Source organism: Solanum dulcamara, chromosome 3 (assembly GCF_947179165.1).
Source record: "Solanum dulcamara chromosome 3, daSolDulc1.2, whole genome shotgun sequence".
In the NCBI taxonomy this organism is placed as follows: Eukaryota; Viridiplantae; Streptophyta; class Magnoliopsida; order Solanales; family Solanaceae; genus Solanum; species Solanum dulcamara.
In genome coordinates this window covers 5106032-5118100 of record NC_077239.1, presented here as the reverse complement: position 1 = coordinate 5118100, position 12069 = coordinate 5106032, and the positions used below count along the sequence as shown (strand labels likewise).

Below are 12069 nucleotides of genomic sequence, written 5' to 3'. Positions count from 1 at the left end.
GATCTACTGAGCTAATATTAGATCCAGAGGGGAAATACCAGTAGTCCAGTTTGGATGTCCTCATTTTATTTAGCCTACTCTTTCTTTTCTCCAGCTTCCACCTCTCCCTCGAACTCATTCTAGGGAGCAAGAGGGGCCTCATCTACCAACACCTCCTCAATAGGGATATCCACTCTGGCAGGTGCTGCTCTCCCTCTGCCCCTGCCTCACCTCCCTCTCCTGCATCTTCCTCTGCCATGCCCTCGAATGGCTGGCTTTTCTTCTGGCTCCACTGGAGCTACGGGCCTGACACCGTTATAGCGAGTGTTTACCATCTGTGGACGAGAGATTGAAAGAGGTTAGATACCAATTTGGATCTCAAATACCAATTAGAATCAAGTTATAGCACGAAGGAAAGAAGATGATGAAAATTTTCCTAAAATCTTGTAGCCTCTCGAAGAAAAAAGTACAGACGTCTCTGTACTGTTTCGCAAGACTCTACTAGACTCATTTTGGTACGATAAGATCAATGAATCTAGGCTCTGATACCAACTTTGTCACGATTCCGAACTGCCATGATTAGCACCCATAATAACCCTCTAGTGGGAGAACCATTTCCTTCAGCCCAACTTATCAAACTTACGAGATAAACAGTTAAAGACTTGCGGAAGAATGAATAAAAATCAGAATAAGACTGAGTTCCCATAAACTCAGCTAGCATATTAAATATCAAAAGAAGTGCGAAAATATTCTAGGAACTAAAAGTCATCCATACCAAAATTCTAACAAAATATCTGAGTAAGAAAAGGGAAACACTCCCCAAAAAAGTCATAGTATTACAAAAGTCTCTGAACATCTGAGTCCCCAAAGAAGGACTGAGACTAATGATAAAGTCCACGACAGCACGACATAATAACTCACCCTTGAACTTTGAACAAGCTTTCAATCTTCCAATCGAGGTCTCTCCGTAGCTGGCTGAATATGCCCTATACTCAACACAATGGCAGAGCAAGAGTAATATCAGTACACAAAAATAACGGTGTGCTAGTAGGATCACGTGATTAGCCAGTTAGCGAATCATAGAGAAGTAAATTCCACACAATAGGCATATACATATACAAAATAAGTCAACTAATCTCAAATTCAACTATATTCAGCAATATCACAACTCAATATCTTTCACATGCTATAATTTCATATAAGGTTCCTCTCAAGGGATCTACAAATGATCAACTTTGTGTTAGAACGTGATACCCGATTCAAATATGTGTCGAAACGTAACACCCGATTCAAATATGTGTCGGAACGTAACACCCGATCCAAATATGTATCGGAATGTGACACCCGATCCAAGCATACCACAATCACTAATACATTGAGTATTTACAGTATTTATATCATCAAGAATAGATTCATCACAAAAACAGGCCAGTAAGTGATCATTTCACACATAATCTAGCATGTTTTCCTATTCATATACACATATGCATTTCATGAAGCAATTTAACAAGTATATGAGACACATACATGAAACTAGACCTTCACCTACCTCAATTTCAAGCTTCAACAACCTTATAATGCAAGAGCCTTTCCTTTCTGGGTTCGTTCTTCTCGTTCTCGTTCTAGAAAACAGTAAATACATATAAAAGATCAATACAATGGCTTAACTATCATGAAATAAAATATAATTCACACTCTAGGCCAAATCCATGATCCTACTCACCCCAGGCTATTTTCCACCATTAGTTTTCAGTTCAAACTCTCCCTCAATGATTACCAACCATACCTTCTAGGTTCTAGAAATTAAAGTATGAATTTAGGGAGTAAAATCCTTACCTTAAACGTGGAAATCCGTGGAAAATTGATAGAATTTGCCCTAGGTCGCCTTTTGAAGTTTTAGAAACTGATTTTGCAGAAAAAATCATTTCTGGGGTTTTTCACGACTTAAGTCGCGACTGCCACGCTCTGGCGGGACCCATTCCGCTCAGGCGGAAATAATCTTGCTCTAGAGGGATATGCGGAAACAGTTAGCTCGGAGTTTGTGCTTCAATCTCCCATTTAACAACACACCCCCTTCCAAAAATGTATTAAAAGATACCCTTCACGCCAAATTCAATTTTGGGAGTTTTACTCGCCCGAATGGGATTCCGCGAAGCTGTAAATGCTCCGTATCTTCCTCGCTATCAGTCTATCCAATCAAATTAGAGGTTTGACCCCCATCATTCACATGATCTCCCTAGAATTCACCTAACTTAGAATTCATCCAAGTCTAGCCTAGACTAAGTTTTTCCGAAGTTACTACCTGAAATTTTCTGACCTGAAATCCCTCCCCTTTGGCCTATTCCTAACGGCGGGGACAGATCGTTACAAATTCAATTATTTTGAACACTAAAAAAATACTCCAATAATTCAATTATTTTAAAATGGAGGGAGTAATATATATACGCCATATCTCAAAATTTAAGGTGCTAATATTAGAGGAAGTATGTTCAAAGAATAAATCGCATCCAAATATGTGACCTAGTGGTCAGTCAATTGAGTTGCATATCATAAGGTCTCAAGTTTAATTTTCAGTAAAGATAAAAATGAAACTTACATAAATATATTATATTACAAAAATATTTATCCTTTATAAAAATATATTTTTTTCCGCTAACACATAATATATTTATAATACAATTTTAATATATATATATATATTATAGAGAAAAAATTATAAAGCACATATAATACAAGTTTTATTGATAGATAATACATTTATCACACACTTTAATACACTTATGTTACATTATGTCAATTTCTTACCAAACAAGCATAATATATTTTAAAACACTTATAATACATTTATATTGTATGCATAATTCACTTTTAATATACGTGCAAATTTATCATAGTATTTTTATAAATAATAATAAATAAAAAATATTGCTAAAATCAGTAAAAAATACTCACTCAAGTAATTTTTCCCAAATAAAATTACCAGATGTTTTTTTTCCATATGTTCACGTGGACAAATTTACTTTAATTGATGTGTGTGTAAGTTGTCATGTACTTTCTTCAACCAATAATACTTGTTTATTATTGATTTTGCACACTTCTTAAAAAATTATAAATAAAAGACTAATTTTATCATATCACCTGTCTTGAAAATGTAATAAGAAAATGACTTTAATTAATGATGAGGGTAAATTAGGAACTAAGCGTAAAATTATCTCTTTATTTCATAAATTAGACAATTATTGTTGGACATTTAGTTTTAGTATAGTGGACAAGTAAGGATGAATAAATGGAGTATTCCGTAAGGCATAATACATAGATATATCCTTTAATTTAGTCTCATTTTATATTTATGACCTCCAATTTTGATTGTGCACAAATAGATATATATTAAACTTGTATAAAATTGAACAATTAGACACGCGTATCGTACATGACACAATACACGTAGGATTTTATGTAAGATGTAAAATAGCCATATAGGAAAAACATATCTATTTATTCAAGTTTAAAATAGTTAAAGTGCCTACTTGTACACTATTAAAATTAGGTGTCATAATTGTCAGTTAAAATCAAATTAAATATTATATTTATGTATTATGTCATTCTGTAAGATTAATTAAGGTATGTGCAAACATAATTATTTTTAGCCAAAATGTGTATAAACTAACATTTTATCTCTCTAAAATTAGTTAATACGTACAAACCGACAAAACACCAGTTAAATTGAGTACGTACTAGGGCAAAACCGACTAAAATAGCCACAGCTCACAACACCAAATTCTCATTAGAAGAAAGATAGATACCATCAAAATTCAAAGCGTAATCGAATCAATCTTATTAATAATCTCATAAACCCTTTGAATTTAGGGTTTTTGCAGAAACAGCTACTATGCTTCGAATCGGAGCTAAGCTCTTTAGAGCTGCAAGAATCGGTGGCTCCGCCTTGTCTGATTTCAGGTCATCACAATTGCCACCCCCAAGATTCTTCTCCCATAACAACAATGTTAATACTGGTTTCAAGACCAACCCAGTTACTCTTCAGATGATCAATTATGCTCTTTCACTTGCCCGTGCTCAAAAATCAGGTCTTTTTTCACTATACCCATCTCATGAATTGGTGTCTTGAGTTTGATTTTGTGTTGTAAATGTGAATTTGCTTTAATTTTTCCATCTGGGTCATAGATGTTTTCGCTTTTTCTCAAGTCGTGAAGCTCATTTCGTGAGTTTAATTATGTGTTTTTGATGGGAAAAAAAATGTTTTGAGGGAAGAGGATTGCTTTATGCCAAATGAAGTTAATGCTGCGACAGGAATCTGCTAGGATAAATGAAGAATTCCTAGTTCTCTTTTTCTAAGTTTTGGAAATTCACTCTACTGCAATAACTCATTAGTACATTTTGTGAATTATCGGTTGGTCTTATTATAGTTACTAGTGTTTGGACACATGCATCGAATCGAAGAATCGGATTCACTCTGATATTTGTTGAAGCCGGATATCTATCTAATCTGATCGATTGCGTAAAGCCCGCCGTAGGAACGGAACCGGGAAAGTATACAGAAAAGATGGTTCTTTTCTATTAATTAGCTGTATTGTGGTAAGAGTTAAGCGGAGGTAGCCCTCGATCACTTACTTACTCGGTAAATTAGCTAGCAAGAGGCCAATGCTTAGGAATTTTCTTTCCAAGATAAACCATTCGAATGCTACTAAACGAAAAGAATAGTCTATTGGAACACAACACGTGCATCACACATAAGGAAGATGCCGAAAGACTTGCTATGAATTTGTCCATTTTGGGTCTTTCACTTTTGCCAGATCTAGAGAGATACTACAAGTCCTCCATCCCATATTCCATTGCCGTGGCCATCTGGTTCACTGATACTACCAAAAAGCCTCATGCTTACGTTACTGTTATTAATGGTTTGATTATCTTGGACCACAAGGACCCCAGTCGTGCTTTTGGTTTCCATTCCAATTATCATATTGATGATAAATCTCCTCTGCCATAAGAACTTGGAGTTCGTATTATGGTGAAGATAGGGTAAGACTGCAATTCTTTCTCAAGAAAACAGACTGAACGGCCATAATTTGACATTAAATTATTTATTATCCAAATAAAATAAGATTTGCACTTTATATAGCATTTTTTTGTTTGTTTGTTATCTCTAGGACAGATTTGCACTGTATATAACATTTTTTTGTTTGTTTGTTATCTCTAGGACTTTAATGATTAAGGTAAGAAGTATTATTATTTTTAGTTAGTCATCTCTTATATTTTTAGCGGAGCTCAAATATCACTAAGATAATTAAATATAAAGAAGTAAACATATAAAGAGGTTAAAATGATTCAACATATAGAATGTATACTTTCAAAAAATTACCTATTTACACTAATTTTTTCGGTGAAAGGGGTGTCAATTAAGTCCCCTTAGACATAGTCTACTACCAAAATATTGCTATTACAAGTGCAAAAGGAAAGAAATTAAAATAAAAAAAGAGAACTTAAGCCCAGAAGGGCGACACAAAGTGGATTGAAATAGAGAAAGCTAGACAGACAAGTTAAATTTTTGTGGGATCACAAGACTTTGCCCTCCTCCACCTCACCCCGCCGGCTTCATTTGTCATCTCTAGGCAAAGAGTAGGGGTCCGTCTTAAATTTTCTTCAAAGAAAGCTGGAATGAACCAATATCGCTTATCCATTGTGGAAAGATAGTCTTCTCATATGCTTCAATGGTCGTTGTATTACAAGCAGCGGATGATATGTGCGCAATTAGAACTCTCAAACGATTGCTAAGCAAAATCAATGGTCAAGGCAAAGCAACAACTCAACTCAAGGAGAAGTCCATTTGATAGACATTTTATAGCTAGCAGTACTATAACATTTAGTAGATATTTAGTTTGTGTTAACTTAGTAAATTGTATTTAGTCTATATTGAGTTATTACAACTCTTCAAGTTCTGCCGGTTTACACTTATGAGGACATGAATGATTAATGAAGCTAGGTTCATGTACTTGTTATAAATGAAAAAATATTTATTTATGAAAGGGCATTCTTGTCCATCAACATTTTAAGGTTATTTTGGTATTTTAATACTTTGCTCTGGGGCTTCCCACTTATAGAATAGTGCTCGCGTGCGAGCTTGTGTGTATATGATGTGCCGCCTCTGAAGCACTTGTCTGTCTCTGTGCGCGCGCGTGTGTGTGTATGTATGTGTATGTGTATGTATACACATACATATATACATACATGTATATGTATATGTATGAGGGCAGCCCGATGCACTAAAGCTCCCGCTATGCGCAGGGTCCGGGGAAGGACCCGACCACAAGGGTCTATTGTACGCAGTCTTACCTTGCATTTCTGCCAGAGGTTGTTTCCAAGGCTTGAACCCATGACCGCCGAGGTCACGGGTTCAAGTCTTGGTAACAGCCTCTGGCAGAATTGTAAGGTAAGACTGCGTACAATAGACCCTTGTGGTTGGGCCCTTCCCCGAACCCTGCGTATAGCGGGAGCTTTAGTGCACCGGGCTTCCCTCATACATATATAGATAGATAGACTAATGGAGGTACCCATTCATGTCCTTCAGAAGAGTTGCTTTCTAATGGAAAAGTCACTATGTTTCAAGTAACACCTTTCACGAATGGACATATCTTTTAAAAAAGAAAGACACGACAGTCAACTGTCTAAGACCTCGTGAAATTTGTGAACTATCATTTAGGACAGTTGTAAATGTGAATTTGCTTTAATTTTCCATGCGGTCATAGATGTCTATTCGAAAAATTAAGTCTTTCAATTTTCCCATGTCATCATGTTCGTGTCTTGAGTTTTTATCTGTTGTAAAATATGAATCTACTTTGATTTTCCACGTTGGCACATATGCTCTTCTCAAAAATCAGTTCTTTTTTTAATACTTTTCCCAACTTATCAAGTTCGTGTCTTAAGTTTGGTTCTCTGCTGTCATTGTGAATTGGATTTGATTTTCCATGTGGTGTTCATAGATGAATCATATGCACAAGCTCAATTGGTACTTGAGCAGTGCCACTCAACTCAGTTGGATGAGAGTGCTAAAGGATTGGTTTTGTTTGCCATGTCTACCTTATTTTCTGAAAGGTCAGTCTTTATACTGTGGTTATCTACTTACAATTTTGAATGATCCGGAATTTGAAGTTAATTATTTTATTCTCCTTTCCTGGTGTTTTTTTTATTTTTTTTTAGAGGGAATTTTAGTGAAGCCATTGAGAAGCTGCAGAAAATTCAAGATTTGGGCTTGTCATCTTTAGCTGTTAGAGGTAAAACTTGTGGCACTTTTGATAGAATCCACAGTTTGAAGTTCCCATGGTAACAAATAACAATTAGCCACATGATTGCAGTTGCCGCCTCTGAAGCACTTGCTGGGCTTTATTTAGAATCATATCAAGTAAGACTTGTTGAACTGCTGATGTCTGCCTGAACTGATTTTAGTGTATAGTTTATATATTTATATTCCATAGGATCACTAAGCAAATATTTCTCTCAAGTTAGGATGATTCTGCATCAGCAACTGCAGATATGTGCTTGCAACTGCTGGAAACCATAAGGCCAGGAATTGGTGGTGGCAGATCTGAGATTTTGGAAGCTCGTGCAATAGCATTGAAAGGGCTGGTTGAGTTGGTCCATGGTAACGTTGAATCAGGTGAGAAATATAGTGGGCAAACTTTTCCTCTGCTTTCTGTGTTATCCTTTGTTTTAAGGTATTGAAATAGTTTATGTTCATTTCAGCCCAGTCATTCTTTGAAGGAGTTCAAGGTGATAAAGGTTTCTTTGGTAAGGAATTACCTTGTGAGACATCATGGATGACATAGTTCTACAATGTATTGATATCATGATGTATAGGCAACGTTGCACTATCTTTTGGTGAATTCCTGCATTGTATGCGGAATTTCCAAATGGCGAGGGAGTTATATCAAAAGACAATGCAGGACGTATCAGAAAGAAAAGATTTTACCGACTCCCAGTCCTTATCAGCTTGTAACATGAATTTGGAGGAGATTTTGTTAGGAGCTACTTGTGATCTAGGACAGCTTGAGGCTCATTTGGGGTAATCCTTCTTTTAAATGTTTTCCTTTCCCTTGTATAAACTTGTATTCCAATATCTTCACTCATGCACAGACTTTTCTGGCTGAAGGAATTTTGATGATGCTGAGGAAATACTAACTGCAGCACTGAAGAAAGCAGAAGAGTGCTTTGGTTTGCTACATCAATTTATTATTGCATGGATGACAAAATCATTTGTATCCTTATTGATTTTTATTTTACTCATGCAGGTAATTATCATCCAAAGGTAGGTATCATTTTGACCTGCATAGCTCTCATGTATCGACAGAAAGCAGCCATGGAGCGGTCAAGCTCACTTTTGATTCAAGAGGTCTCAAACTATTCTCAAAGCCATTGGTGCATACAAATATCTGTACACCACATGCATTTACTTTCTGTATTACCATTGCAACATCCATGCAACGTCAACCCATGAACAATGATTTTGCCAATTCGTTTTAACATTGTGAGAAGGTTTTGGGATGCATTTCCAAATTTTATATAAATGCACGGTTCGGTGGACACTATTTTGGGTTTATCCCTTAGGTGATATAGAGCCCGTTTGGATGGGCTTAAAAAAAGTAACTTTTATGTATGAAGTGCTTTTAGAACTTTAAAGTGCTGAAAGTTATTTTTATAAATAAACAGTTGAGTGTTTGGATAAAAGTGCTTAAATGAGAAAAATTACGTGAATTTTAGGGTTAAAAGAATAAAAAGGGTAGTTTGGGAATTTAGTTAAAATATAAGGGATATAAAAGTAATTTCCATGGTCAAAGAAAATGACTTTAAGCACTTAGAAAAAAAAAAGTTAGGAATCCTAACTTTTCATTTTTGACTGACTTTAAGAACTTTCTGGCTTAAAGTTAGCATTAGGCAAACACGTCCAAAAGCTGAAAAGGGGCTTTAAGTTGGTTTTGACCAACTTAAAGCCAATCCAAACGGGCTCATAGGTGGGTTTGTTTCTAAGGATTTCTTTTGAAGATTTTGAAAAGAACTTGTCCAAAAAAAAATGACAAGAAACTGTTCACTTCAAGGACCTAAATCCAAAGGATTTAATGAGTGACCTAACTATTACAGTTATAATGGTTGAATGTGAGAATACTATCTTTCTTGGGGTCTCTCTCTTCCTTAAAAGGTTTCATTGAATAATGCAGGGACTCTATAGAAGAGCAATTGAAGTGCTCAAAGCTCCACCCTTGGAAGTAGAAGGTATGATGAACAATGAGAAAGTTTTAAGTTTGCATCATGAAGAAATCATTTAGAGATAGAATAACAACCATTCTAAATCTTTTTACAGGTGTTGGAGCGATACAGACTAGGAGGGATATACTTGCCCTTGCAAGAGGTATTCATTGCTTCTAAAATGTAGTGGATCTTATTTACTTCTTATACACATCTTTTTGCAGAACTGTCTGAACTCTAAAAGATTCTTCTTTCACCTTTATTACAAGATTTTCTTCTGGAAACTTTGTAGTAATAGCGGAAGCTGTGTTTTTAGGATTAATTGATCTCTTTTTCCCCGGCCCCTACTTCCTTAAGGCATTATAATATCTGAGTCTTCACTAAAAGAGACAGAGCTATAGATTGCAGGGGTTAGCATGTTTTCCCAGATTGTTGTGCTTTGACCAAAGTAGCAGCAGATGCTTCCTGATTTTCAGTTCTATATTTTTCAGAACTGTTTAAATTGACTCGAGAGAAAAAATATATGGAAATTTATTTAGAATACAACTGCAACAATGAGTGGAAATTTTGTTTGTACTTGAAGGGTTGGTCTAGGTTTAGCAGTTTGATAGCCTCTTCTGCAAAATGGTTCTGTTAGCTTCCATTGATCCACTCTCATACCATTTGCTGATGTTTGTTGTACAAAAGTGCTGCCTAATTTGATAAATATCATGAAATTACTTGTTAATGTACTCTAGCTGTTAAAGTGAACTTTTCAAGTGTGTAGTTTTATGGCATTCCATCCTAATGCCTGGATCAACTTGCTTGGTGGTTGTGCAGGTGGTTATGCAGAGACGCTGATCGTGCAACAAAACAGAAAAGCAGAAGGTGAAAAAATGAAGCAGTGGGCTGAAACAGCTTGGACAAATCGCAGATTGTCACTCGCGGAGGCACTAGAGTCATCCGAATCATCAACCAAAGTGGCTATCATAGATACTCGAATAAGCCGAGTCCTGTAGTTATTTCCTTTTCTTACATGTTTTCGTCGAAAAGCTAAGGTGCATTACGTTCACCAACTCACAACTATCTATATACTTTTGTAGATACAATATGTTCTGTATGAGTTGTAGTTGCAACTACTTTTGCACATAAATACCAGAAGAGATTTCAAAATTTTCTTGAATAATGAATGTATCAGTGTTGTACATTACTGAATAAATATAACACTGTTCATGAAGAAATTAAACATATACAACAATTTAAAGAGGAATATCAAGGCCTTTTCCAATCTCTACACCAATCATTTCAAGAATTCCCTTGTTGAAAATCTGAAAAAGGCAAGACACAAAGATTACAATACAACAGTTAGTTAATCTTTAAAACCAAATATTCAAAGGGATAAAAGATGTGTAGCTACCAGTTCCACAATGAATGTACCAATAAGACCAATCATACAAGCTCTAGAGTTCCATATCTCAGCAGTCTTGGTAAAACCCAAAAGGGGTCTGCTCAACTTTGGTACTTCCTTTGGCAACTCCACCTACACAATACAAGTTACATTTACGAACACTTGAAACATCAAATTGTAACTATAGTCCTCTTTACCACTTCAACAAAAAAAAAAGAAAAAACATAGAGCACATACCCCAGTTGGAACCTTTGCAGCCTGAAGCTTGAAGGAACCCCTTTTGGTTATTTTCAAGTTGGGATTATGGGGCAGAAAGAAATACTGATTTTGAGAATGATTTGCAGAGAGTGCTGTTGAGATGAAGGAAGATGAGAGTGCAGCCATTGGTTAATTATTCAGACAAGTTGTAGCAAACAATGAACCCTATTGTGTTCTTTTTTTTTGCGCTAACCTTATCAACAAATATTTTTGTGGTCTCCAAAATTTCCCTTAAAATGGAATTACTTTCTATGAGTGATTGAGTGGGTACCACTTCCACCATAAGTGTCCACCTAATATTTTTCTTACCCCCTTTTTGTTTTTGGTTAATTAGATGGAATAATATATATATATATACAACAACAACAACCCAGTGAAATTTCACACGCGGGGTCTGGGGAGGTTAAAGTGTACGCAGACCTGACTCATATATATATATATATATATATATATATATATATATATATATATATATATATATATATAAACATGTTATTTAACTTGGTTTCAACTGACATTTATGTCTTCAATTTTGGATGTGAACAAGTAGACACTTAAACTTATATAAAATTGAACAAGTAGATACATGTGTTCTACGTGACATATAATACACGTAGTCGATAGGGCGTGAATTGTCACGTAAGACACATATATCTACTTTTTCAACTTTATACTTGTTCAAGTTTAAGTACTTCTTGTGCACTCTTAAAATTGAAGGGTCACAAATGCGACTTATCAAATTAGTTTCTACTGCTTTCATTAGGAAAATTATTTTCTTACTTTTAATAAACTTATTTTTCAAAAATCTTAACCAATCATATATAGAAAATTTGAAAAACATTTTCTTCCATATTAACCACATCCTATATAAAGGGGTGGATAGCAATTTGATTTTTTAGTTATTGATAAATTCTAATTTTAGTTTTTATAATATCTGATTAAGTACTTAAATCTTCAATTTGTTAAATTGTAATTTTTTTAGTTATTGTTCAATTATTATTTTTTGTTTATTAGTTATTATGTTTTTGTCACTGTTTTCTTTTATTTACACCTAAAATTGTTGCACTTAAGCTGAAGATCTCTCGGAAGTAACATTTCTATCTTCACGAGGTAACGATAAAATCGCGTACACTCTATCATTCTTAGACTCCACGTGTGAGATTCCATTGATTATGTTGTTGTTGTTGTGAATA

General features: G+C 35.1%; 2 protein-coding genes across 2 annotated transcripts; one reads left to right on the top strand and one right to left on the bottom strand.

The window, feature by feature from the left end:
- Positions 1-3711: 3711 nt before the first annotated feature.
- Positions 3712-10383, top strand: LOC129882268 (uncharacterized). Its single transcript, XM_055956486.1, has 12 exons — positions 3712-4064; positions 6975-7086; positions 7192-7265; positions 7347-7393; positions 7498-7648; positions 7735-7779; positions 7849-8053; positions 8141-8202; positions 8280-8380; positions 9204-9258; positions 9347-9394; positions 10051-10383. The coding sequence occupies exons 1-12, from the start codon at positions 3869-3871 to the stop codon at positions 10227-10229; spliced, it is 1275 nt and encodes a 424-aa protein (XP_055812461.1). The 5' UTR covers positions 3712-3868; the 3' UTR covers positions 10230-10383.
- On the bottom strand, positions 10376-11085 carry LOC129882269 (light-harvesting complex-like protein OHP1, chloroplastic). The gene is made up of 3 exons (XM_055956487.1): positions 10856-11085; positions 10628-10750; positions 10376-10538 (listed from the first exon to the last, which is right to left on the bottom strand). Exons 1-3 carry the CDS (start codon positions 11000-11002, stop codon positions 10470-10472), a joined length of 339 nt encoding a protein of 112 aa, XP_055812462.1. The 5' UTR covers positions 11003-11085; the 3' UTR covers positions 10376-10469.
- Positions 11086-12069: the final 984 nt, after the last annotated feature.